At 38.2% G+C, this 25,283-nt stretch overlaps 2 protein-coding genes across 4 annotated transcripts in view; both read right to left on the bottom strand.

Moving 5' to 3' along the window:
• Nucleotides 1-15,019, bottom strand: part of LOC108711175 (coiled-coil domain-containing protein 158) — a 38,143-nt gene extending 23,124 nt beyond the window's left edge. The window contains exons 1-11 of one of the 3 annotated variants that reach the window (XM_018252647.2): nt 14,393-15,019; nt 11,745-11,796; nt 9,772-9,908; nt 9,068-9,300; nt 8,494-8,603; nt 7,172-7,499; nt 3,733-3,806; nt 3,492-3,602; nt 2,430-2,544; nt 955-1,065; nt 196-381 (exon numbers count right to left, since the gene is read on the bottom strand). In XM_018252647.2, the coding sequence (XP_018108136.1) occupies nt 196-381; nt 955-1,065; nt 2,430-2,544; nt 3,492-3,602; nt 3,733-3,806; nt 7,172-7,499; nt 8,494-8,603; nt 9,068-9,300; nt 9,772-9,908; nt 11,745-11,788 (1,449 nt within the window). In that variant the 5' untranslated portion in view covers nt 11,789-11,796; nt 14,393-15,019. Of the gene's footprint in view, nt 1-195; nt 382-954; nt 1,066-2,429; nt 2,545-3,491; nt 3,603-3,732; nt 3,807-7,171; nt 7,500-8,493; nt 8,604-9,067; nt 9,301-9,771; nt 9,909-11,744; nt 11,797-12,543; nt 12,617-14,392 lie in introns of those variants that run through there. The other 2 variants (XM_018252639.2, XM_041591072.1) reach the window with 2 other exon arrangements.
• Nucleotides 15,020-18,518: 3,499 nt separating this feature from the next.
• On the bottom strand, nt 18,519-23,267 carry cbm20.L (carbohydrate-binding module family 20 containing L homeolog). Its single transcript, XM_018252627.2, has 3 exons — nt 22,714-23,267; nt 21,476-21,591; nt 18,519-20,426 (listed from the first exon to the last, which is right to left on the bottom strand). The coding sequence occupies exons 2-3, from the start codon at nt 21,583-21,585 to the stop codon at nt 19,862-19,864; spliced, it is 675 nt and encodes a 224-aa protein (XP_018108116.1). The 5' UTR covers nt 21,586-21,591; nt 22,714-23,267; the 3' UTR covers nt 18,519-19,861.
• Nucleotides 23,268-25,283: the final 2,016 nt, after the last annotated feature.

The raw sequence follows: 25,283 nt of genomic DNA, 5'->3' as shown, positions 1-25,283 counted from the left end.
GTTGAGAGAGTTGTTTAAATAGAATTGTGTAAATAATAGTTTTTGAGGAAGCATGTTTCCTTTAAACAACTAATTTCCTTTTCTACATAACAATAAATGGCTCCCTTCCAATAGCAATAGCAAATCACATCTAGACTTGATAATAAAGATATGATTTGCACATAATTGTCCTTCAGATATTTCCAACCATCTCACCTGTTGCTGGCCATCTTCCTTCAGAGTACTTAAGAGGGACTGAAGGTGCTTTGCTTCCATGCTGCGCTCAATCAGCTCTCTTCTCAAGTTCTCATTGGTTAGGCAGTTGGCATTGTTAAATTCCCTCAATTGTTTGTTCTGCTCTTTCTCCAAGTTTAGTAGTTCTTCACATGCCATTAGTGCATCCTGTACATTGCAAGAAAACCAATTATAACAAGCTTTCTTTACTTAGAAAGCAATTAGAATTATCAGAAGAATTTCTTCTTTATAGAAGAGCCACATTTAAATGGAGAAAGTCTTGGGTTGTCATCCCAGTGTCAAAAACATTCTCTAGGGGTTGATGAAAATGTGATACAGTGTCTATTTCTTAGCCTCATTTTGACTTCCTTAATTAACCAGCCTCTTTCTGTTTGGCAGTAAATGTGTATTCATTTATCTCAAAGGTTTGCCGCTATGCCAGGAATTTTAATAGATCATCTATTTTAAAGCCATTGGGAAAAATATCAAAAGGGGTGGCGAGCAACAATTATTTGTAAATACAAAATTATTTATAAAACCATTATTTTTTCAGCACCAAAACAGTAAAGTGATGTAATGATATATATGACATAAGACATTTGAAATATTTGGCATTATATAACATTTTTTTTTAAAAAAAAGTTTTGGAATGTTAGTTAATAGGCCATATAAGTAACTAAACAATACACAGAAATAAGATGAGAGGAAAAACTTAAAAAATAAATAAATCAGTACTCAAACCTTTAACTGCTGAACATCTGCTACTAACTCTTGACTCCTCTTCACGTGTCCATTCTGAGCCTGCTTCAGGGCAACATCAGATGCCACCAGCTGTCCACGGAGATCTTCTATCTGTGCCACAAAAATAGAAAAACATAGCTGCATACAGCAAAGCTACCCCAAATAATGATAAAAGCAAATACTTTAGAATGTTCAACGATCCAAGTTATTTGTAAATATGTGTCACTGAGAACAGTATATATCTGCCCTTTACTTCTCTATCAACTGAAGGGGCACATTTACTTTTGGTCGAATATTGAGGGTTAATTAACCCTCAATATTCGAACCTCAAAGTAAAATCCTTCGACTTCAAATATCGAAGTCGAAGGATTTACTGCATTTTGTTCGATCAAACAATCAAAGGATTTTAATCCATCGATCGAATGATTTTCCTTCGATCAAAAAAAGCAAGGAAAGCTTATGAGGACCTTCCCCATAGGCTAACATTGGTACTCGGTAGGTTTTAGGTGGCGAAGTAGGGAGTCAAAGTTTTTTTTAAAGAGACAGTACTTCGACTATCGAATAGTCGAACGATTTACATTTCGAATCGTTCGATTCGAAGTCGAAGGTCGAAGTAGCCAATTTGATGGTCGAAGTAGCCAAAAAAAGACTTCGATATTCGAAGTATTTTTTATTCTAATCCTTCACTCGAGCTTAGTAAATGTTCCCCTTGGTGTTGATTAAATGTACTATTAAAACAATATTGTTGTCATCAGTTTAGATGTAATGTACAAATAAATGAGTTTTACAACCAATCCAAGCAGTTACTCTATAAATAGACTGAGGTTTTTCTGCTCCCATTTCATATTCAATAAACAAATAAAAGAAATTAAGAAATTAAAGGCCTAGCATCAAATCAGCTTTCCAAACGCAACAATCACTGTCCCTAGAAACAAGAGGCAAAAAAAATGTAAATAATTGAAAAAATCAAAAAATAAATTAGCACTAACTGCATATATTACGTAAAGGGGTGGTTCACCTTTATGTTAACTTTTAGTATGTTCTAGAATGGCCAATTCTAAGTAAATTTTTGATTGGTCTTCGTTATTTGTTTTTTTTGTAGTTTTTTAATTATTTGCCTTATTTTTCAGCTATCAAATAGGGGTCACTGACCCCATCTAAAAAACAAATGCTTTGTAAGGTACATATGTATTGTTATTGCTACTTTTTATTACTAATTTTTCTATTCAGGCCCTCTCCTATTCATATCCAGTCTCTAATTTGGACCCTAGCAACCAGATTGCCAAAGCTGCAAACTGGAGAGCTACCAAATAAAATGTTAAATAACTTGAAAACCACAAATAATAAAAAATGAAAAGCAATTGCAAATTGTTTCAGAATATCACTCTCTACATAAAAAGTTAATTTAGAGGTTTACAACCCCTTTAACTCTATAACATAATAAAGCTCATTTACAGATGTTAAGGCACACCCACCTTCTCTTTATACATCATCTTGTCATTTCTTAGTTCAGATTGAAGCTGGGAAACCGTTGTCTCCAGGTTAGTGTTCTGTGCCATGTAATTTGATATCTGGCCTTTAGCTTGTTCCCTAACAAGATAAAGGGGCACATTTACTAACCTCTGAAAATTCGCCAGCGACGGCTTCGCTCACAGCGCAACACTTCGCCAGGCGTAGATTCACCAGTACAATGCCAGTACAATGCTATATCACTAAAATCCGAAGTTGCGTCCAGAGCGCTGAACGCTGGTGAAATTTCACAAGTGTTACTGCGCCAAGCAAAGCGAAGTTGCAATAGCGTTGCCAAATTTGCATACGGAAGTTGCAAATTATGGGCGTATATGTTGCAGCAAATTCATTACACTATACAAGCCCGGGAAACCTTAATAAAAGAAAATAAAGTTGTTATATTGCCCTACACATGAGCCCAGTGTATAGTTTATGTGCTATATGCTAGGAAATGTAGGGGGGAAGCCGGTTACCCCCAAAAAAATGTACGCTCCTTTGCAGCCTATCACCCTGAAAAAAGGAAAAGACGCTAGCGTTTTTTGGGACTTAGAAAAATGTTCAACTATTTTCTGAGGAACTCCTATCTACTCTATTGCACTACGGTGGTCTGAGGTGGAGAAGGCAAGTCTGGCGCAAGAGGTAACGTTCATTAAAATCCACATCTTAGTGAATTTGTGTAATTACGTCCATTCGCCAGAGCGCAAATTTGCCTGGCGTTATGGAGCGAAGTACTGCTAGAGTCTATCTCTAAGCTGCAAAGCTGAGTGTGGTAATTAATAAACAGATATGTATCATAAAGCTATTGTAAACCTAAATAACAAAATATATTCACTACCCACCAACGGTTGTCATTAAATGGGGGCATGCAGCATTGTACAATCCCAGGCCATATGGTACTGATATGCATGCAATAATAGTACTTTGCATTTTCAAGCAACAAACCATGCATTCGCTACATTTAGGTATTGTAAGGTTGTCGATTAACTTCTAGAACATCTCAACTACATTTTCATACAATGGTTACCTACTGAATAATTTCCATTTGAGTCTGGAGAGTCGCTGCGTGGCTCTGCAGTCTACTAGCCTCGTCAGTCAGTGTGCTCACCTTCTGTTCATGCTCTTTTGCTAGAGCATCACACCTAAACCACCAAAACATTTCAATCCAAAGATTTTAATTTAGGCAGCACAAGATTTGAGTATTGACATGGAGTAATTTATGTAAAAGTAGAAGCTATTAAGTCAGTGAGAAGATGGAATATTGAAAGGCACCTTTCCTGCTGATTTTTCAAAAGCGATTCTTTATTCTGTAATTCTTTTTTCAGGAAATCCAGTTCACCTTCTGTCTGTGAAATCAGAAACCAAGTAAATTTACATAGTATATACTTCAATTCTTTGAATATGTAAATGTCCCATAGATTATTCCAATTTGGGATTAGTGACAGCAATTAAAAAGAAAGCAACAATTATGTATGGAATATAAAAATAATCAGTTGATAAGCGCAGAACAAAATACTGTTGTGCAATATGTTTTTGTTAACTGTGCATAAAGTCCGTGCAGTTCATAATTATATTGAGAATACATGTAGTTTGCAAGAAGTGCCTATGTGCTTAAGACACAACTGAGACCTATAGTTAACAAACCTACTCACAGGACCAATGAACTATACTTTTTCCTAGGCTATCCTTATGAAAGCTTTCCCTGGGTTCATTTTCTCCAGATCTGTGAAACAGCTGCTTCTGGTACATCACAAAGTTTCATTGGAAGACTTAAATTATGAGAGTAGACTGACAAGGTTGGGGTTATTTTCTCTGGAAAAAGATGTTTGCGAGGGGAGATGATTACACTTTACAAGTACATTAGAGGACATTAAAGACAAATAACAGGGGACCTTTTTACCCATAAAGACGATCACTGCACCAGAGGCCACCTCTTTAGACTAAAGGAAGAGAACTTTAATTTGAAGCAGCGTAGGTGGTTTTTCACAGCAAGGGCTGTTGTGGGTTGTGGAATGTCCTGTCTGGTATTGTTGCGATGGCGGATTCTGTTAATGCTTTTAAGTGTGGCTTGGATGACTTATTGGACAAGCATAATATCCAAGGCTATTGTGATACTAAAATTTACAATCAGCATAGATAATGGTGTATATATTATTTATGTGAGTTTATGGAGGGGTTGGTGTGAGTATGTGTATATATGGATGCTCATTTGGAGGGGTTGAGCTGGATGGCCTTTGGTCTTTTTTCAACCGATTTAACTATGTAACTATTTAAACAGGAGTACAGTGAATAATAACAGTCACACAGATACTGCATTCAGTAGGAATAATAAAATGTTAATTTAATGTATACTGAAAAGCAGGGGCGATCCTGGCCCCTCCTTCGCCTGAGGCAGCAGCAGTTTCTGCTGCCCCCCTCCCCTGTGTGCTTACGTTTTTGCACCTCAGGGGGTCCAAGAGGGCGGCAGAGAGGGCCAGTACGCTAGCGCAAAGAGCCTAACTGCGCTCTCTGTGCAAGAAGAAGTACCAGGAGCGGCATTTTTGCTGCCCCTGGTACCTAGTGGGGCGCTGCCGACTGAGGCTACAGCCTCAACTCACCTCATTGGCGAAGCGCCCCTGCTGAAAAGTTGTTAAGAAGTATATTTTCTTTCATTATGCAAAAAATAATAAAGGTTTTGAAATGCAAATCTTGTCATTGTTGCCAATTTAAAAGCAAAATGTATCTTGGATATACCGGATTCCCCAGATTTAAAGAAAGCCATGATACTGGTATAAACTCTTTTCTAACTCTCCTTGGCTGACAGTATCAGTATCATTCAACCCCTACCATTGGAGTCTCTCTCTGCTTTCCAGAGAATCTGTGCACCACCCATTATGGAAAGCAGGGGGATTTCAGGTGCCAGAATCACTGCACAATAGACTAACATGCATAAGCCACAATGGAACACTGAGCCTAGAGTCATTGGAAAATGTTTTTTACAAATCAGAGAGCCTATTGTCATTTTCTATCAATCTGTGGAATTACGTATGTCTGAGTAAAAAAAAGAAAAAACAAAAACAAATGAGCTAATGTAATAAAGGGGGTATTATTTTCCTTTTAAAATGTAATTCTTAGTTGATCATAACAGCTGCTCATTAAAAAAAAAAAGTAGCATTATCACAAATTGCAAATGTATACATTGTTATTAAATCATACAAACTCTGTAAGCAGTCTTTGTCACAAGGGGTTGATTTTAAAAACTCTGTACTATACATTGATTTTCTATTTCCATAGCTGTTGATTCAATTGCCTTCCAGATTCAGTCTCCTGGTGTTTGGTGAAATAATTCAATTGATTTATTAGTCTTGTGATTTATCTGTCACTTTAGGTGCTAGTTGTCTTGTGGCTTAAGTACATAAGCACTGTATTCATGTGTAATCAATATATTCATATGTAATCAATAGGGATGTCGCGGACTGTTCGCCCGCGAACTAATTCGCGCGAACATCGACTATTCGCGTTCGGCGAATGTTCGCGAACGTCGCGCGACGTTCGCCAATTTGGGTTCGCCTTAGCTGGCGCTTATTTTTGCCCTCTCACCCCAGACCAGCAGATACATGGCAGCCAATCAGGAAGCTCTCCCTCCTGGACCACCCCCACACCCCCTGGACCACTCCCCTTCCATATATAAACTGAAGCCCTGCAGCGTTTTTTCATTCTGCCTGTGTGTGCTTGGAAGAGCTAGTGTAGGGAGAGAGCTGTTAGTGATTTGAGGGACAGTTGCTAGTAACTTTGCTGGCTAGTAATCTACTTGATACTGCTCTGTATTGTAGGGACAGAACTCTGCAGGGATTTGAGGGACATTTTAGGTTAGGTAGCTTTGCTGGCTAGTAATCTACCTTCTACTGCAGTGCTCTGTATGTAGCTGCTGTGGGCAGCTGTCCTGCTGCTGATCTCTCATCTGCATCTGTTCTTCAAACAACTGCCACCTAGCTGTCTAAATATCAATAATAATACCGTCTCCAGAAACACCACCCGAGTGACGTTTTTCAAGCAGCAATAATATATTCCGTATCCAACGGCTGTAGTGTATACGTTGACCTTGCAGGCATTATTTGCCCAGTCTTTAACCAAGTGCCACCTAGCTGTGTGAGCTTTTTCACATTCCGTGTCCAGAAACATCACCTGAGTGACGTAGTGTGATTTCTGCCCTTTACAGCACAAAACGCAGCGCTGTGTCAACAATGGATTTTTCAGATACATTTTTGCCCTTGATCCCCCTCTGGCATGCCACTGTCCAGGTCGTTGCACCCTTTAAACAACTTTAAAATCATTTTTCTGGCCAGAAATGTCTTTTCTAGCTTTTAAAATTCGCCTTCCCATTGAAGTCTATGGGGTTCGCGACGTTCGCGAACTATTCGCATGTTTTGTCGCAAGTTCGCGAATATGTTCGCGAACATTTTTTCCGCCGTTCGCTACATCCCTAGTAATCAATATACTTATCGATTAAATTAGGTTATAGGGGTTAACACTTTAGTAACCTTTACAGAAAGGTCTTGTACCATAGCATTTTTTAAAATTTTCAGATTCCATTCCTAAACTACATAAATCCATGCTTTGACACAATGGTTTTTCCAATCAAGCATCCTTCATAAACGAATACAGTAAGCAGCAAATTATAATGAACTGATGTTCAAAAATGTGCATAATGAGATTAAATCATGTCACTTACTTCATGGTTTTTTGTTTTAAGAAGGTTGATCTCACTTGCAAGATCTTGCAACCTTTTGCTTACTAGTGTCCCAAGGTTTCTAGCATGAAGATTCATAGCAGGTCTTTCCCCAAACTCTTTCTTTCCTGTGCATTCTTCGTAATTCCCTAGGGCTTCTTGGATGTCTTGGAAAACCCTATCTTGATTCTTGATCATCTCCTTTAACAAATCTGTGTAAATATGTGACTGCTTCAGCATCTCCTCTTGCAGCTGGTTGGCTATCTGAAGCTCTTGAATAGTCACCTGAAATTGTCTATTTGCTTCTTCATGGCTTTTTGACTCTTGCTGCCTAAAGTACAAAAAACATATATATCAAAAGTGGTGATGCAGCACTTTGAAGTCTGGAGGCCAGGGCTCTGAGCTAGCACCTTATCCTATATGAATGTATATGTATTATAAATGTAATGCAAAGAAACTCTTCCTTCTGTGTAATTACTCATGGAATATTACATTCTTAAGTCTCTAAGAGCCAGGTCCGACATCAGAAGCATTCCACTCCCTTGAGTGCGTAGGAGTGAGAAGTAAAAAAGATAAAATGATTACACTATAGCCTTGTATTTTTTAAAGCTGCAAAGATATTTCTACACAAGTGAGCTTAGTGAAAAATTATGACTTTTTTTTTCTATTTTTAGGTTTCCAGATATACATATAACCCCAACAAAAAAAGTTATCACTGAACACCCTCTTTGAAATATTTAAATACCTGCCATTTCGGCTGTTCAAAGGTTAATAGTAAGGCTGCTGCATCCTCTTAATCATTTAGGATTCCTTCTTCTTCTCTAACCCACTGGGCCGCGTCCCTCAGGAATTTCCTTTGGCTGTTGGCTATTGGCTCAGTTGTTCTCAACTAATGTTACTAAAGATGCCATCCACACAAGCAGCCTTGCTGGTTTCCATAGTCTTCTATGGTCCCCTAAGTTCCCCTCCTGAGCTCAGCTTAACCATTACAGCTTAACAGTGCTCAATTCAAGTAGGACTTTTTATCACAGTAAGTTCTATGTAAGCCTGCATTCATAACTGCATGAACTTTACAGCATATATGTGATGTCTGCAGATGTAAATCTCACTGATGATGTGTCAGAGAGATAATGGCCACCAGGTGAAAGCTGTGATGGTGCTTGCAAACATAGGGGATATATACAGTACAAGTGATGCACATGCATTACAAATGTACACTTGCGATGTGCTCAACTTATATACATGTACAAAAAGGTAGCGTTTATATGTCCTTAAACATGATGACAAATACCCATTTTGTACAAAAAACAGGCCTCATCACATACCTCATGTCCAACATGGATTCTCTTTCTTTTTCTAGGTCTTTGATTTTGCACTGCAGTTCACTTATTGACTGTCTGAGCTGCAATGCTTTATGTTCATGAAAAATGCAGCTCTAGAGTGAGAGAAATGAAAAACACAATACAAATATTTTATATTGATAATAGAGATTGACCTTTCTTTTCAGCCAAACTATGAAACTAGGGGCAGATACATTTGTTAAAAACAGGCAACGATTGGCCCATCAGATATTGAGCATCTGTAAAGCCCTAAACTGAAATTTGAATACAGTTCCTGTATACTTTCCCATCTACATCTGCACTTTGTAGGGGGCTGTGCAGAGCTGTAGTCCATAGAGTGACTCCACAGCCCAATGTGGACCCTCGGTGATTGATATATGAACAAGACATGAGCAGATATTTGGGGATTTTTTTTAGGTCCACATATGGTTCAAAAGGTTGTTGTAAATTTGACAAATTGGAAGCCAATGTCTGCCCACCTGTACAGTTTTAGAAACTGTACAAAATACATATGCAAGTTAAAGTATAACTTCTACACTTGATTATACAATCTGCATACTTTATTTGACATTTTCTGTGTATCTCTGCACTGTGAATGGCTCTTATCCATGTCCTCCTCATTTTGCTGTCTAATTTGGTTGGACATGCTATCTCGAAGGACATCTTGTGGTTTTGAGCTGCAACTGGCTGGAGATTTCAGATCTTCAGGGGTGAAGTGCTGCAACATTAGGCTTGGGAAGTGTAGTGATGGCACAAAATTGGAACTCCCAACCATTGGCATATTCGTACTAGCTGTAAGAATTAAAAAGGAAAGTACAGTTGAGTAAAATATACAGTAAGTCAGTTATGTGCAACATAGGAAATTCTACTATAAAAATTCCAGCATAGCATAAGATAAAGACACTGACATGTTACAATATACTTTTTGACCTCTCTTTACCTATAGATACATTATTGATAAGATGTGTAGTGTTTTAGCAGCAGCCCTTTTAAGAAAATGTGTATTATGCCATTTTTATGTCTACTGCTGACATTAGAGGGCACCCTCTATAGCAGGCCAGAGAGTATCCTAGGCACTATGGTTTGACACAGCCATGTGGAGCAGAGTTGGCAGTCTTACAGCCTGTTGAATAAATTCTACAAACCAAACCTTATGTGTGTGTATGTTGGGGGTGCAAGATTTTACAAGATGCATGTTTCTCCAGTGTCATCTGTAACAGAACAATAAGAACATACACAAATTCATCAATTGTTGTACTGTACCTTCTGTTGCACCACAGCTATTGACAGTAGATTGCTCATGGTATGAAATTGAGAGCTTGTTTATGGTACGCTGTGTAGCTTGCTCTACTTCATCCTGCAGTTTTTGGATCTCTCTAGTTTGTGCTTCCAACTGGTCCCTGGTAAAGTAAATGTTTAGTGTAAAGAAAACAGGATAAGAATATATTATAGAAAGCATCTATCCTGTAAGATATGTAAATTATAAATACAACCATGAAATATTTTATCATGGGAGAAGGCTTATATTTTAGCCACAATTTGCCTTTGCACTGTGTTCATCACCTCTTAGGAACACATGGAGTCTCTAATAGCAGGTAATTTTTCAGAATATGGTAGCACATCAACACCCTGTCAGCCTCACCTCTGCACTCTGTCTCTCAGATCTGGACCTCTCAAGTCTCATTTATGCTCCCCCCCCCCAAAATAATATTTCAGAACTTTTGGCAGACCTTAAGAATTCTCAGAAAAGATAAACAAAATATAATACGAGGGTGTTCACCTTTCCGACAACTGGCCACATATGAACATCCGCTGTCACTAGAAACAATTTTCTACCAATCTTAATTTTTTAATAATCCGATATCAAGATAATTACCACTGAATCAGTACATTGCTGATACTGCAAGCTTCTTTTATTCCCGCTCAGGCGGGGGTGCAGATCCTGCCTGTGTCAGTGTACAGGAATGTAGACATAATGGGACACCATCGCTAAAAGTAGACCTTGCATTTATAAAGTATGGGCACTCCTGCTCTGGATGATGCTTAAATAAACGACACTGCAATTTGCAAAAAAGGGAGTATCTGAATATGCCACAGACTCAAAAATGTAATCAACTGCTGGAGCAGTAACTCCTACCTACTGACTAGACACATATTTTGCCTTTTCTATAGCTAATATACAAAGAAGAAGAATCTCTCCTGAGCCAGAGGGCTTAAAGTTGGTAAACTGAGGATGATGTTATTGAAATTTTTAAAAAGAAAATCTCAAAAGGATGGCACACAGTGCTCTCACAGAAATAAACACATTAGGTATATGCATTTACCTTTCCTCTTGCCCTTTACAAGAACAAAACATATAACTTATGGTAGATATTTGTGGGAGTTACATATATCATTGTCTAAAAATGGCAGGCATATATGATGTGAAATTTTTGACTACATGCTCTGTACAGCCAGTTAAAGTGGGGGTTCACCTTTAAATTTACTTTTAGTATGATGTAAAGAGCAACACTTAGACAATTTGCAATGTTTTTTTTTTTTTGTTTAATTTTTTTTTTTTACTATTTGTGTTTTTTTAGTTATTTAGCTTTTTATTCTGCAGCTCTCCAGTTTTGTAGTTTCAGACATCTGAAGACCAGTTGAAAAGTGGTTAGAATTAGCCATTCTATAACAACCTTAAAGTGAACTTAAAGGGGCACCACCCCTTTCAGAGTTTGTTATCAAAGCAAGCATATTATGATGGTACAGTTTACCTGAAAAGAACAGAAAGGCCATTGGAATTTAACATATTGCTGGAATGATTTGGGCTGGTAATTTTTTATACATTTTACTATTAGGGGCAGATTTATCAAAACATGAGATTAGATCTCACCATAAAAAACCCACTCATCTTTTATTCAGTCTTATGGGATTTTTAGTATGTTTGTATTCATCAATGGGTAGAAGTTAGAGTTTGCTATTTGAAAATAAAAAAAAACAATTGAAATGAATTGAAAGTGTGTGTGTTTTTCTGTGGTAAACTCTAATCTCACATTTTGATAAATCTGACCCAAAGATACAGCTTTTAAATAAGATTTTCAAGCAAAATAGTGCATTTTATGGTCCAAAATATGTATCATAGTTGATATCTCATTTATGAAATATTCATTGTTCAATTAGACAGATTTAGTGTTGTGTATAAATTAGCTAGTGTTTGATATACTGTTTAATAGGCTAAAGCAATTTACTGATCTTACCTTAATGTCTGCAGATTCTTGTTGGCCATCTCCCTCTCCCACATCTGAAGATCTGAATTAAGAATATTCAATAACCTACTTTATTCACAGATTCCAAATTCCAAAAACAGCTTGAAAATGGCAGAGAAATACATATTCATGTAAGAAAACTTTACTCATTACATATTAGTTGCTCTGAAACTGAATTACAACACTATTTCTGCCACATACTGGGAAGGAGAGAATACAATTTCTAAAAACTGATTGATTTTGGCCAATTGTTTAGGACTACGTCTCAGGCACAATTTTGAACAATCAACTATAACAGATGCCCAGGATCAAAAAATAATTTGCTCACAAACAAAAAGTTGTTTTCTGACTTGGTTTAACTATGTGATCCAACATTTTCTGGGAGCCCCTTTAGCTCATAACAAGGTTAAATGTGAGAACATACAGTATCAGTCATTCACCTATAGTCTCAAATCTCTCCCTGGCTGACTTTCAACATGAACATCTAGGGAGATTCTTAGAGGAAAAGGAAAGGAAATTAGCATACTGTGACTACAGCAAATATCAGGTTGCGAGTTTTACGATCCTTGACTAAAAAAGAGGCCCTAGGCAAGTCATTTTAACTGTACATTTCACATTGGCTTGAACAATATTACTTAGGTTTGGTCTGTCATGAACAAGATTATGTTACTTTGGCTGAGGTCAAAAAAAGCTTTACAAAAAAGAGAAGAGACACAGAACATGCCTGCAAGGGATTGAGAGATTAATGCAACATCAAAATTTATAAAAATATACTGTTCAAGTTATTTACCTTCTGCTTGTTTCCAGCTTGCAATTTAAAATGCTATCCCTGGCAGCCAAAGCAACTATTGTCTTGTGAGGCTACAATTTTATTCATTTTTTTATTACTAATATTTCTATTCAGGCCTTTTCCTATTCACCTTCCAGTCTGGCATTAAAACCACTACCTAGTTGCTAGTGTAATCCTAGCAACCAGGTGGCTGCTAATATTACTTTAAAACTGAAGAGCTGAAATTGGTAATGATTCAAAACTATAGAGCATGAAAAAACAAAGAGCAACTGCAATTTGTCTCAGAAGATCACTGCCTAAATTATATTAAAAGCTCATATAACCTTTTAAGTGCCACAAAACAGGCTGTCCTATTTTTAGTTTTTTAAACTGTATTCAAAAAATGGCAGGCACACCATGAAATCACTCCACACCCAGGCTTGTAAGAACAAAAATGTTGTAAAATATGAAATATAACAGCATAGGCTCAGCCTTACACATTTCATGCTGTACCTTATAGTCAAGGTACAGCACCTTATAGTCAAGGATTATTTAAACACAACAATACAGCGGACCAATCATACAACCAAGCAGCAAGTTTCATTTATGTGTCCTCACTATATGGCTATTGCATTATTATAAACATGTTGCAGGGTTCTAAATAAAGTAAAATAAATCCTGGTAGTTCCAAAGGTTTTGTGTTGGATTTAGCACACACATACTGTAGATGCAGACAACACACAATTTGGCAAGTGTACCCATAAATACACAAGCAATTTTGTAGGTTTATTCTTATATGTATTCTGCATTTTGTGGGCTTAAAATTTTGTATTGCTAGAGCGAGTAGCATGATTTCTAATTTCTCTGGGCAATAACACTTGTGTTTTGATACATTTTTAGTGATTTTATTGCATTATTACTTCACTCCTTCAGAACTGTTGATTGTTTGTGTCTATAAAACTTAATTGGAATACCAAAACTACTAAAAGTGCAGTTTTTCCCAATTATCTCACTATGCAAAAAAAGTATTATTTTAATAGTTTTTCTTAATTACTTGTTTTTGCCTGTGAAAATTGTGTGGCAATACTTTCATTTTTAGGGACTCTACATGCTAATTTGTTGGGTAATCGTATGCATATCCTAATCCTAGAGCAGGTACAAAACAACAAAAAAGCAAAGCACTCAGCAGGCTGTGCTTTTAAGGCTCACAATGTATGCCCCACCCCTGCATGATCGAGTGAGTGAGAATACAAACAATATCATATAACTTTATTTAAAATCTTTGAAAGGCTGCGCAGGTAGGGAAGTGGACCTGGATTGGCAGGGGCCCATCAGGTTTTCTCCTGGTGTCTCGTTGGCCAAGTCTGACCCTGACAATAAGCTTTGTTTTTAAAAAGTCACAGCTATACCTAAAAAAGCTATTTACCATCATGCTGCCCTTATATTATAAAGAGACCTTGCAATTATTTGGTTTATTGTTGACTTCATGAAAACACCATTATTTTAATTGATTCCTGCAAGTTGTTGCTGCAATATGTTTTATTATTATTATTGAAAGGGTAATCAAAGCTGTTTTATTAGTATAACAATACATAACATAAACACACACTACTACATCTTGAAAAATGAAAAGCAGGATTAAAAGGCTTAGCAGTGTTTTTCTATGTATTATGTCATTTTGTGTCATACTTTATGATACTTTGCTGCACAGCCTTCAAGCATTCTCCAACTCCAGCCATGCCTGCAGAGAATGCTGGAAGTTGTAGTCCGACAATAGATGGCAAGCCACAGGTTGGAGGGGCATGACCAAGTTCATATTCCACCTAACAAAGTATACTGAGCATTAAACAGCCATGCATCTATAACTCACCTGTACTCCGAGAACTTCCGAAGTTCTGTATTGGCAGCAGCTGGGGAAGCACTATGGCTCAAGAATGTGCCTCTCCCCTCCTCCTTTCTGCAGTTGGTTTGTGCTTGGATGCCTCTGTGTTGCCATAGAGATACCCCAAGCAGAGCAACTGTGAGTTTCTAATGGGTTGCATCAAATTTCTCTTTCCAAAAGTGTAGCCAGAAGGAGTTTAAAGTCGTCTGCCCTTTCAAATTATAATTTTATGCTACAGACGCCCTTTTCTTTCCCCACAGAGAGCACATGACAGTGATGAGAGAGACACTGGTGCAACATGGGATAAGATTCTGTCATTGTTATTTCCCAGGATGTTTACTGTGATTCTTACCAAAACAAAGCAGGTGCAGATGCAGGGCTATCAACTGCAGGGGTCCTTTTATTTCCCTTAATGCCTGGTTTAGAAAGTGCTCCCATCTAGATGTATACAATAATCCTCTTTATTATTTTTTTTTATTACTTTATAATAATTACAGAATTTGGACCCTTTCCATTGAATATTGTACAATGTCTGTAAAGCACCATCTGCAGACTATAGTGGAGCTGTAATGTAATAGGAGGCTGAGTGCAGTGAATACAAAAGAAGCCCCATAATGGCTGAGTGGGAAATCTGGTAGATGACACCATCTGGGGGTGGGTTTGTTTGAAAACAATGGGCTGCTGAAAAAGGTAGTGAGACCAAGCTGGGGGGGGGGGGAGTTGTTTGAAAACAATCAGCTGTTGGAGAGGCGGGAAAATCTGGGGGTGGGAGTAGGTGTAACAAGAGCACTTAGCGTGGTAGCACACAGAGAGGGATCATTACTAGCCTGGGAGTTTTCTTGAAAGCTCTGTATGGTGGAAAGCTAAAGCTGGCCATAGATACCATACGAAAAGAAAGTTGTACGATTTTCGGACTGTGTGTGGAGTGTCCCAACATTTTTCATACAATGGCATTCGGTCCTTCAGTCAATCAGACAGGTTAAAAGATTTATCAATGGGAGATTGTCACTGCTATTTGTCGGGCATAACTTTCGTACAATTGCTGTCTGTCAATTAATGGCCCAAGCATTGTGTGATTTGTTCTCTTTACTTTATATTAATCTTAAAGTCACTTGATACTAGATATTTGGCTTCTAAAATAACAAATAACCTTCTTCTTAAAGGAGAATTCAACCCTCAACTAAAAAAACCCCTACTCTGCGTAGACCCTCCTCCCCCAAGCCTAGCTGCTACCCCGGGGAAATGCCCCTAACTTTATACTTACTCCTCCGTGCAGATTCAGGGATCGCAGTTCACGACAGCCACTTTCGGGTCTTCGTGTCTTCTTCCGGTGCTTTGGCAATTTCCGTCAATTTCGGCGCCTGCGCCTCTGTCTGTCTCTGTCTCAGATTACTGAAGATCTGGAAGATGGCTGCATTGAACTGCGAACGTTCGATTCAAAGGATTTTAATCCATCGATCGAACGATTTTACTTCGACCAAAAAAAGCTTACAAAGCCTATGGGGACCTTCCCCATAGGCTAACGTTGAGGTTCGGTAGGTTTTAGATGGCGAAGTAGGGGGTCGAATTTTTTTTAAAGAGACATTACTTCGATTATCGAATGGTTGAATAGTCGAACGATTTTTAGTTCGAATCGTTCAATTCGAAGTCGAAGGTTGATGTAGCCAATTCGATGGTCGAAGTAGCCAAAAAAATCATTCGAAATTCGAACTTTTTTTTATTCTATTCCTTCACTCGAACTAAGTAAATGTGCCCCTAGGTATCACTCTAATTACTGCTATATAAGCAATGTGAAACTCTATGGTGGGTTATCACTTGAGGAAGGGCAAATTTTTGTCCCGAAACATTTGATTCTATCCTGTGTGTCTAGAGGACCATAATAAAACCTGGAAACACCCCACTTTTGAACTACAGGCATTGGTATTTTTTTTCATAAGAAACCTGCTCATCTTAGCAGTCAGCTATGGAGGTTTCTCACTTGTATAGGTCAAAAACTCCCACCAGTACACTTCCAAATCACCTTCAAAAATCTTTTTTACATTTTCCCTGTAAGGGACAGATTTCTATAGTCATGAAAAAGTGCACCATCTGGTGCTGCATTTGGCATGCCCCCTCTCGTTCATGATCACTCCAATCCAATTAGTGCATGCGGCTATTGCACATGCTACTCACACCCCCCCCCCCAGCACTGGCAGATTTTAGATTGTGAGATTCTTTTGGACAGGGCCTTCGTTACCTCCATCTATATAGGCACCCATGGGCCACCCACCTTACCGGGTAACTGTTGAAAAAATAGGAAGAGCTGACAACTCTGTATTGTTTGGTCATTGGGAAGAAACCCAAGGAAAACATACAAATGCAATATTCAAAGAAACATTTTCTATATAGGCACCCATGGGCTGCTGCCTTAAGCATAATGCCCTATTGTGACTATATAGAAAATGCTTCTTTGAATATTGCATTTGTATGATTTCCTTGGGTTTCTTCCCAATGTCCTAATGACCAAACAATTTCTTCCTATTTTTTCAACAGTTACCCAGTTTTGGCGCCCCCCTCTGGTCTCATATGTCAGGAATCTGGGTAACGCATTCTCCTGATTTTTGTAGATTTCTCCCAATATTTTAAAAAGTTTCCATTAAAACAGGGCAAGAATTAAAGTTGCTGTGCCGCTAGACCCCCCCCCTGTTCGTACCTTACCAGACCAGACCCACCTCCCACTCGCACCTACCCTCGGCGCTCACAATCGTCTCACCTTTCCCAGCGCCTCTGATACTTCTGTCCCAGCACCATAGCCTCCTTTGACAACTGGGAGATTTAAAGGAGAAGGAAACCCTTTTGCAAAAAAACCCATACCCCCCACCCTGGGTAGACCCCCTCCCTCCAGGCTAACTACCCCCCCCGGGGAAATGCCCCATACTTACCCCTCGCAGCAGATTCTTCCAGCGAAGTTTCACGCATCCATCTTCCACGTCCTCTGTAGGCTGACTGGGAGATTGGTATTTATGCGCATGCACAGTTGGAGCAGTTTGCCGGTTAGTGACAACTGTGCATGCGCGGAATTACACAGAAATTGCCAATCTCCCAGTCAGCTTACTGAGGACGCAGAAGATGGATGCGTGGAACTTCGCTGGAAGAATATACTACCAAGGGGTAAGTATGGAGCATGGGGCATTTCCCGGGGGGGTAGTTAGCCTGGGGGGAGGAGGGAGGGGAGTCTACCTGGGGTGGGGGGTTACAGGGTTTTTTGCAAAAGGGTTTCCTTCTCCTTTAAACCGTTGTTTCAAATTCCCACCCAGTCCCCTGTGGAGATGTAGCCAGCCGGTGGCTTGCCAACCCTCAGGTTGGATTTGTGTCATGCTGTTCTTTAATGCACCTGTACATGTAATCCCCAGTGACCCAATGAGTACTGGTGCATGCATGTGTGCGCTCGCAAGAGGGGGGGCGCAAAAATTGCAAGGGTGGACAGGCAGCACCACAAAGGCCCGGACCTAGAGCAGCAAGATTTCAGGGACTCCATGCAGCCCAGCTGCATCCTAAGGAGCACTGGGGATGTGCAGATGATTATCTGCAGTTACATAGACAGAAACAATAATGAACAGTGTTCAGGATATGAGAAATCGTTTAATGCAAAGGCAAGCTATACACACAGTAATATTTGCACTACTAATACAGCTCATTTACACAAATGTTGTGCAAGTCTACTTTTGGCAGCTGACAAACTGAATGATCAATAATCCATTAATTTGTATTTTTACTTTGCACTTAAAGGAGAAGGAAAGACATGTTATAGTTGGGGGTGCTAAAAGTTAGGCATTCCCAAGTGATTCTATTTACCTACCAGTAGAAAGCTGCACCAGCCAGGGGTTATTCCAGCAAGCACCACGGAGCGATCCTCTTCCTGAATCTTCTTTCTTCTCACGGATGTGCTTGTGCAGTAGAGTGAAAAGCTGAACTTTAATGATAAAAGCTGGCTATTTTGTTCTACTGCGCATGCGTCTGCCCAGGGAAATTTGAACAAAGAAGAAGCAAGAAGAGTATCTCTCCGTGGTGCTCGCTGGAATAACCCCAGGCCGATGTAGTTTTCTCCTGATAGGAGCACTGGCCCAGGGTGTCAGGTAAGTAAATACAATCACTTGGGAGTGCCTAACTTTTGGCACTTCCAAGTAAAACTGCCATTTCTTCTCCTTTAAAACAGAAACAAAAAATATATTATTGTTTATGTTTAAAACTTTTTTCTGACCCAGCAAAAGATGTAAGTTTAAATGGTTAACAACATCTGCCCTTTAAATTTCTTAACCCCTTGGATGCCTTTATTGTAAAATCTTTTGGAAAAAAATATAGACTGTATTAAAAGAGAGCAGCATTTTGGCATTTGGCAATAGCAATAGCATTGTTTCAGTGTTCTCTGTCCCTGGACCGCTAAAGTCTTTGAAAGGACCAGAAACTGGATGAGGATTTCATTGTGTTATTTCCATAACAAAATGTAGCATGATAGTAGCTGAGAAAGCATCACCATTAGTTATAAATATTATGTCATAGAAAAAGCATCACACTAGAATATTGTAAGCATTAGTGAGCTATTGTAATCTGGGAGTAGGGAATCCACCACTGTGTACTTATGATTAACAGCAGCTGTTATTACACCAATTGGGCACTGTATAATTTGTGAATAAATGGTCATGATACACAGATACACTACGAAAAAGAAAAGAAAATCATTTAATCGTTTAATAAACCCAATAGGCTGGTGTTGCTTCCAATAATGCTTAATTATATCTTAGTTTGTATCAAGTACAGGGTACTGTTTTATTATAACAGAGAAAAAGGAACTCGTTTTTAAAAATGTATGTGCAGCACAGGAGGACATGTGAGATATCACCAGCATACAGATGATAAAATAAAACAAATAATTATGTTAGATTGGGGCCTATACCTACAAAATGCATTATATTTAAGGTAAACACATTACTGCCCCCACACACTCAAACACATCATTCCTCTATATGAATATGTAGAATTAGCAGTAAATTTAATTTTTTTCTTTACACAACTCACCATGCTGTTGATGTCTCTTAAGTATAAAGGACAATTATGTAAATTAGACTGATTAATTTGCTCAAGAACTGCAGTGGCATGGTTTCAATAATATTTCTATCCCTAACTCAAATGGGTTGTTGCCTGTGTTTACTGACAATCCAGCTGCATTACACATGGCACATTTACCGCAAGTGGTGGACAGTTAAAATAATCCTTCTTTGCGCAGATGATGCTACATATAGAGAGCTCAGGATGGCTAGTGCTTAGCATGCTTCAAATATTCCAGTAATAATGCAGTATGGGTACATTTTGACCATGTGTTTGCAGTAAAAATTAGATACACTACCAACATTGTGATTTGTACATGTTTATGCTCTAAAACACGTATGAAACTTTTGTTGGAGGACAAACTGTTTCATTTTAATAGCAATCTGTATTTCGACTGCCTGTGTTATATTCAAAACATCTATAACATTGATTATTGGTGCAACGATAGAAATCAATTCTTCTATTTATCGCTGCCCAAGCTGCCCAAACGTCAGTTTCGTTTTTGTCAAATTCATCATGATACACCTCATTGTAAACTAAAGCTCTGTTCTGTATTCCATTGAAGATATCAAGTCTGCTTAGGATATTGTACCGCCCTCCAACCTTGGCACAGTAGCGCGTACAAGGTGAATTCAGAGTGTAAAACAACACACATCCTTTATCCTGGTTTATGTTTAGTAAATTCTGCACTGGAGATGGAGCTCCTCCTTTACCATTCAGAAGACGAGCTTCTGCATGCACTGCGCTACCATTATCTAATCGTAGGTATGAAGCTGCTACCATTCTGGGTCCTTCATATATTTTTTTACTTTTGACCATTTTCACAAGGACTGAAGCATTTTCTTCTCTGAGAGCATTCATCAAATCCTCAATATTAAGATTTATGCACTGGTCAGCCGTGAATACAGCAACATATGAGTACTGAACATTTATGCCCCTGTGAAGAAAAGTGAAGAAAATGTAATAAAATGTACTAATAGTCACAAAGTTTGCAACAGGTTTCGTAATTCATAGTTTAGTTTCACACTGGTGACCCAGAAGTGCTACCAGCTGCCAAAAGTTAATAAGTTGGCCAGATATCATTTAGAAATTAATTTACCCTACTTTTAAAAAGATTCCTTTAAAACTCCTGCAACCCACTACCTTTTTTGTAGGTGTCCTACTACTTCTTTTGAAATTTTGGGGGTAACTAGCAGTTAATGTTTAGTTTTACACTTTGCATGGGTGTTGGGGGGATGCTGTTCTGATTAGGGTTGCCATCTGCCCGGTTTTCACCCAGACAGCCCAGTTTTTGGAAATCCGGACAGGACAGTGAAATTAATGACACAGAGATCAGTCCCCTGATGCAACAGACCCGCCCCTAGATCATCACCCCCCTGAAGTCACACATCCCGACCCCCTACTTCATCTGTCCCGCCCCCTACATCACCCACCCCACCCCAGCTATGGAAAAGGTGGCAACCCTAGTTTTGATAGTCCATTAAAGTACACTCTGCTGTCATGGAAGCAATTAATTAGTCACTTAAAAGGGAAGTTCACTATTAGGAGAATGCAATAAAAGTCATTAAAAGAAAAATATGTGCATAAACAAGAACAAAAATTAGCATTTTGCAATGTAATATTCTTCCTTGGACACTTATTGCACTGCAAATTTTAATTGCACATAGCTCACTTTTAAGGGAAACCACTACAATATATAACCCTATGATTGCGTTACCACCGGCAACACTCAGCAATTTTTGCAGAAAATCAGCACTCTAATTTAGTGAAAAAAAATTTAATTTATTCGTGCCTCAAGCTAAGCGATGTTTCAAGCTTATCCAGCCCTTTATCAAGCCTCAGGAATGTAGGGAGAAAGGTATGTTATACTAAGCACCAGTCCTGAAAGTGCAACTTTCTACCCCCTTTGGTACCCCCATTTTTTCCTGCAATATTAGTAAATGAACCCTCACTTTTTCTACATATGATATAAAGATAAATACATACCTAGTAATTGTTTTATGTATATAGTTTGTTGCTCTGAACAGTTGATCTTCTGTAAAGGGAGTAACTGTCAGGATGCAACAGCATAACACAATCAAGAAAGCAGTGCCCATAGCTACCTGCAAGAATATTTTTTTCAAATAGTTAATTCAATTAATTCGCACAGAAATCCAATATGTACAAATATAAATAAAAAACCAGCACCAAGGGTCTTGCAGTATCAAAAATAATAGTGTGTTACTGCACAGTATGTACAAACGATGTTTTAGTCCCGTTGGACCTTTGCCTACTATGCAACAATACACTATTTTTGATACTGGAAGACCCCTGGTGCTGGTTTTTGATTTATATACAGTATATATCAAAAATTGTCACAGTTTTTAAATATGAATGTTTAACCTAATGTTTATTTTTTCAGAGTACGTTTAATACATGCAGTCTGGATCATGCAAGTAGCATGGAAGGGGATAAAAACTGTAGGTGCAGAGGAAAGGGTGGATCCAAGCAAATTATATTATTATGCTAAAATACTATCTCTGTACAAACAAAATGGTTTTACCACTCTAAAATGTGCTAGTGTACCCTTTTTTTGTATGGGGTGCTATTTATAGCCAGTGGTATGTGTAACATAAACATTTATTTTGTAAAGACAAGATTTGTGTATTGTATGTGTATTTCTGCTGTCCAGCACATGATGTATTCTGAAGCCAAAACAAACACACACACACATACATACATATAATATACAGGTATATGATCTGTTATCTGGAAACCCGTTATCCAGAAAGCTTCAAATTTTTAAAAATACATTTTTAAAAATAATTTCCTTTTTCTTTGTAGTAATAAAACAGTACCTCGTATATGATCCAAACTATGATTTAATTAATTCTTATTGGAAGCAAAACCAGCCTATTGGGTGGAATTAATGTTTACATGATTTTCTAGTAGACTTAAGGTATGAAGATCCTAATTAAGGAAAGATCTGTTTTTCGAAAAGCCCCAGGTCCAGAGAATTCTGGATAACAGGTTCCATACTTGTATATATTTTTTTAATAGTCCTAGGCAGAGGAATACAAAGCACTGAACAAGTCTTGAGTGTCGGGTTGACATCTCTGTATCCTCAAGTGGAATGCGGAACATAGTTATGATATAAAGATCAACTAGTTAGTTAACAGGGAACATTGTCAGTGAGAATCACGAGTAATCAGAAAGAGAAAAAGATAAGTATGAGCTGCACTTACAGTGAGAGTTCAGGTGTATCTTGCCTTGAGTCCCAGAATGTCAAACATGTAAGCAGCAGCAGACCTTTCATTTTATTCTGTTCGCAACAAAAGGAAGCAAATTCAGAGGAGGGTGGAGGCATGGCTAAGGGTAGTCACATGCATATCATCTATAACCACACTTAGAGATAATTATAATTATGATGCCGGACTCAGATGTTAACCAGAATCCTTAATCCCCACCTGAGGCAACATTGCCAAAGGCATATATGCTGTCAGCATAATCAGTGTCTGGACAAATTCTCCATTGCTGCTAGTGCCTAAATACGTTGGGCTGTATTGTTGTAGTGCAACAAGACCACAAATACAATGAAAAGGTCTCCAAAGTAAGTTGATTGCAGCTTTACTGTGCATAGCTCATACAGCTACAAATAAGCATGCTACCCAATGTATCCACTAAAGCAGTTTTATGGTTACTAAGATGCACTCTAACTGGAGGTCATCATATCCTCCTGATCATTCCTGGTTCATTTAGGGCACATAAAGCAGAACCATGTAATACCAGCTCTTTTAAGTGCAGTGTACAGGAAATATTATAGAAAAGATAGGAAACACGAAGAATGAAAAAAAAAAATGTTTTTTTACCAATGTGTTGGAAAATAATAAATCACTTCGTTTATGATTCTTAAACAATATAATAAAATTATCCAAGCAAGAAAGATACATTTTATCTCATTTCCCTGCTCTCTATCGGACTAAGCAAGTTTACTACAGGACACATTAATAATAAAATATATTATACTCCCTTCATCTGAACATATTCAACAGGACTTTTTTGCCTGTCCATCAGACACCAATAATCTACCTTCCTAAATCTCTTCTCTCTGCTTTTTTGATCTTGATACAGACGTCAGAATTTTCTCAGCCTCTCCTTTCTTATCCACCTACAACTTGATCCCATGCCCTTACCACTTTCCCTTTTTAATAAAACAGGCCTATGTCGAGACCATTCTTAAAAAAGGTAAACTGGACCCACCTGTCTACCTAACATCTGCTCTGTCTCTCTTTTATTGCTTACCACTAGATTTCTGTAACATCTTGTATTTTCTTGTATTACTAACTTTCTTTGCACCCATAATATGCTAGATCCTATCCAGTCAGGTGTTTGACCTGTGCACTCCACTGAGACTGCCTTATTTAGAGATGCAAATGATCTCCAGAATGCCAGCGTTCTCTGAAGAAGATCAAGATCTTGAGGTAGATTTTCAGGATAAGGATCCTCCAATAAGATATGAGAATTTGCAAGCAGATGTTCCCAAGACTTTTTTTAAAGTTTAAAGGGGTTGTTCACCTTCCAAACACTTTTTTCAATTTAGTTGTTTTTAGATTGTTCCCCAGAAATAAAGACTTTTTTTAAATTACTTTCCATTAATTATTTTTTTACTGTTTTTCCAAAATCTAAATTTAAAGTTTAATGTCCCTGTCTCTGGTGTTTGAGTCTGGCAGCTCAGTAATTCAGGTGCAGACTCTAAACTGTTACAATTTTGCAACATTGAGTTGATACATTTCTCAGCAGCATTTCTGGAATATTAGCAACTATTGTATCAATTCTAACAGCTGCCTGTAATGAAACCCAGAGATTCTGCTCAGCAGGGTCAAAGATAAGAAATGTATAAACTAAATGTATCCATTTAGAACAGTTTACAGGATCGGCGACCCCCCCCCTCCCAGAGCTGCTTCAGAAGGAGAGAAATTACACTTTAGACTTCAATATTAGAAAAACCGTCACACATAGAAAATAGAAAGTCATTGGAAAAATCACTATCTGAAACCAACTAGTTGTTGGTTAGAAGGTAAACAACCCCTTTAAGCCTATTTTCAGGAGTTTGATCTGCCTTGATCAATGATCAGTGGATTCTAGAGGTGATTCTCAAAGGAATGCTCTCTGGAGTTTTATCAGATATTCAAAAGAGATTTTGTTCTGTGACAGGTGCCATTCAGTCAGGAAATAATACAGACATTAAGATAGCATTGGCAATGAAGATCAAAGGCACTTATGTGAATATTTTGATGGACAACAAGACTTCAGTGATGTATGTAGCAAAGCACTGAAGATCACCAAGTCTGGTTCTGTTAAGAGAAACAGAGGTAATAAAGTTAATGGGCAGAAAGGTACCTGAAGGGCATCACAGCAGTAACTCTGCCAGGCATGCAAAAGTTTCTGGCAGGCATAATGAGCAGGCAATTGAGCTAGACAAACACAAATGGCCTTATCAGAAAATGCAAAGTTATAAAAAAATGTTCTCAAGAGAATTATATACCCTATTCTCTGCACTCCTGAAACAATGTCAGATGATTAACTGACCTACCCCCATATGTAATAAAAGGCACTAAATTTGCCCAGTAGCAGTAACCTATAACAACCAATAAGGTGTTTGCTCTTAAACAAGTACTTCTACATGAGAACTAGTGATTAGTTAGTATGGGTTACTGCTCCTGGGCAAACTTAGTGCCTTTTATTATGTAACCCCCCTGGAGAAGAACTGACCTGCTACAGTATGCCAAGACTATACCATACTGCTTTCAGTTGC

This window comes from Xenopus laevis, chromosome 1L, assembly GCF_017654675.1.
Source record: "Xenopus laevis strain J_2021 chromosome 1L, Xenopus_laevis_v10.1, whole genome shotgun sequence".
In the NCBI taxonomy this organism is placed as follows: Eukaryota; Metazoa; Chordata; class Amphibia; order Anura; family Pipidae; genus Xenopus; species Xenopus laevis.
Note: the sequence above shows the minus strand (reverse complement) of the source record. Positions and strands in the feature narration are given on the sequence as shown.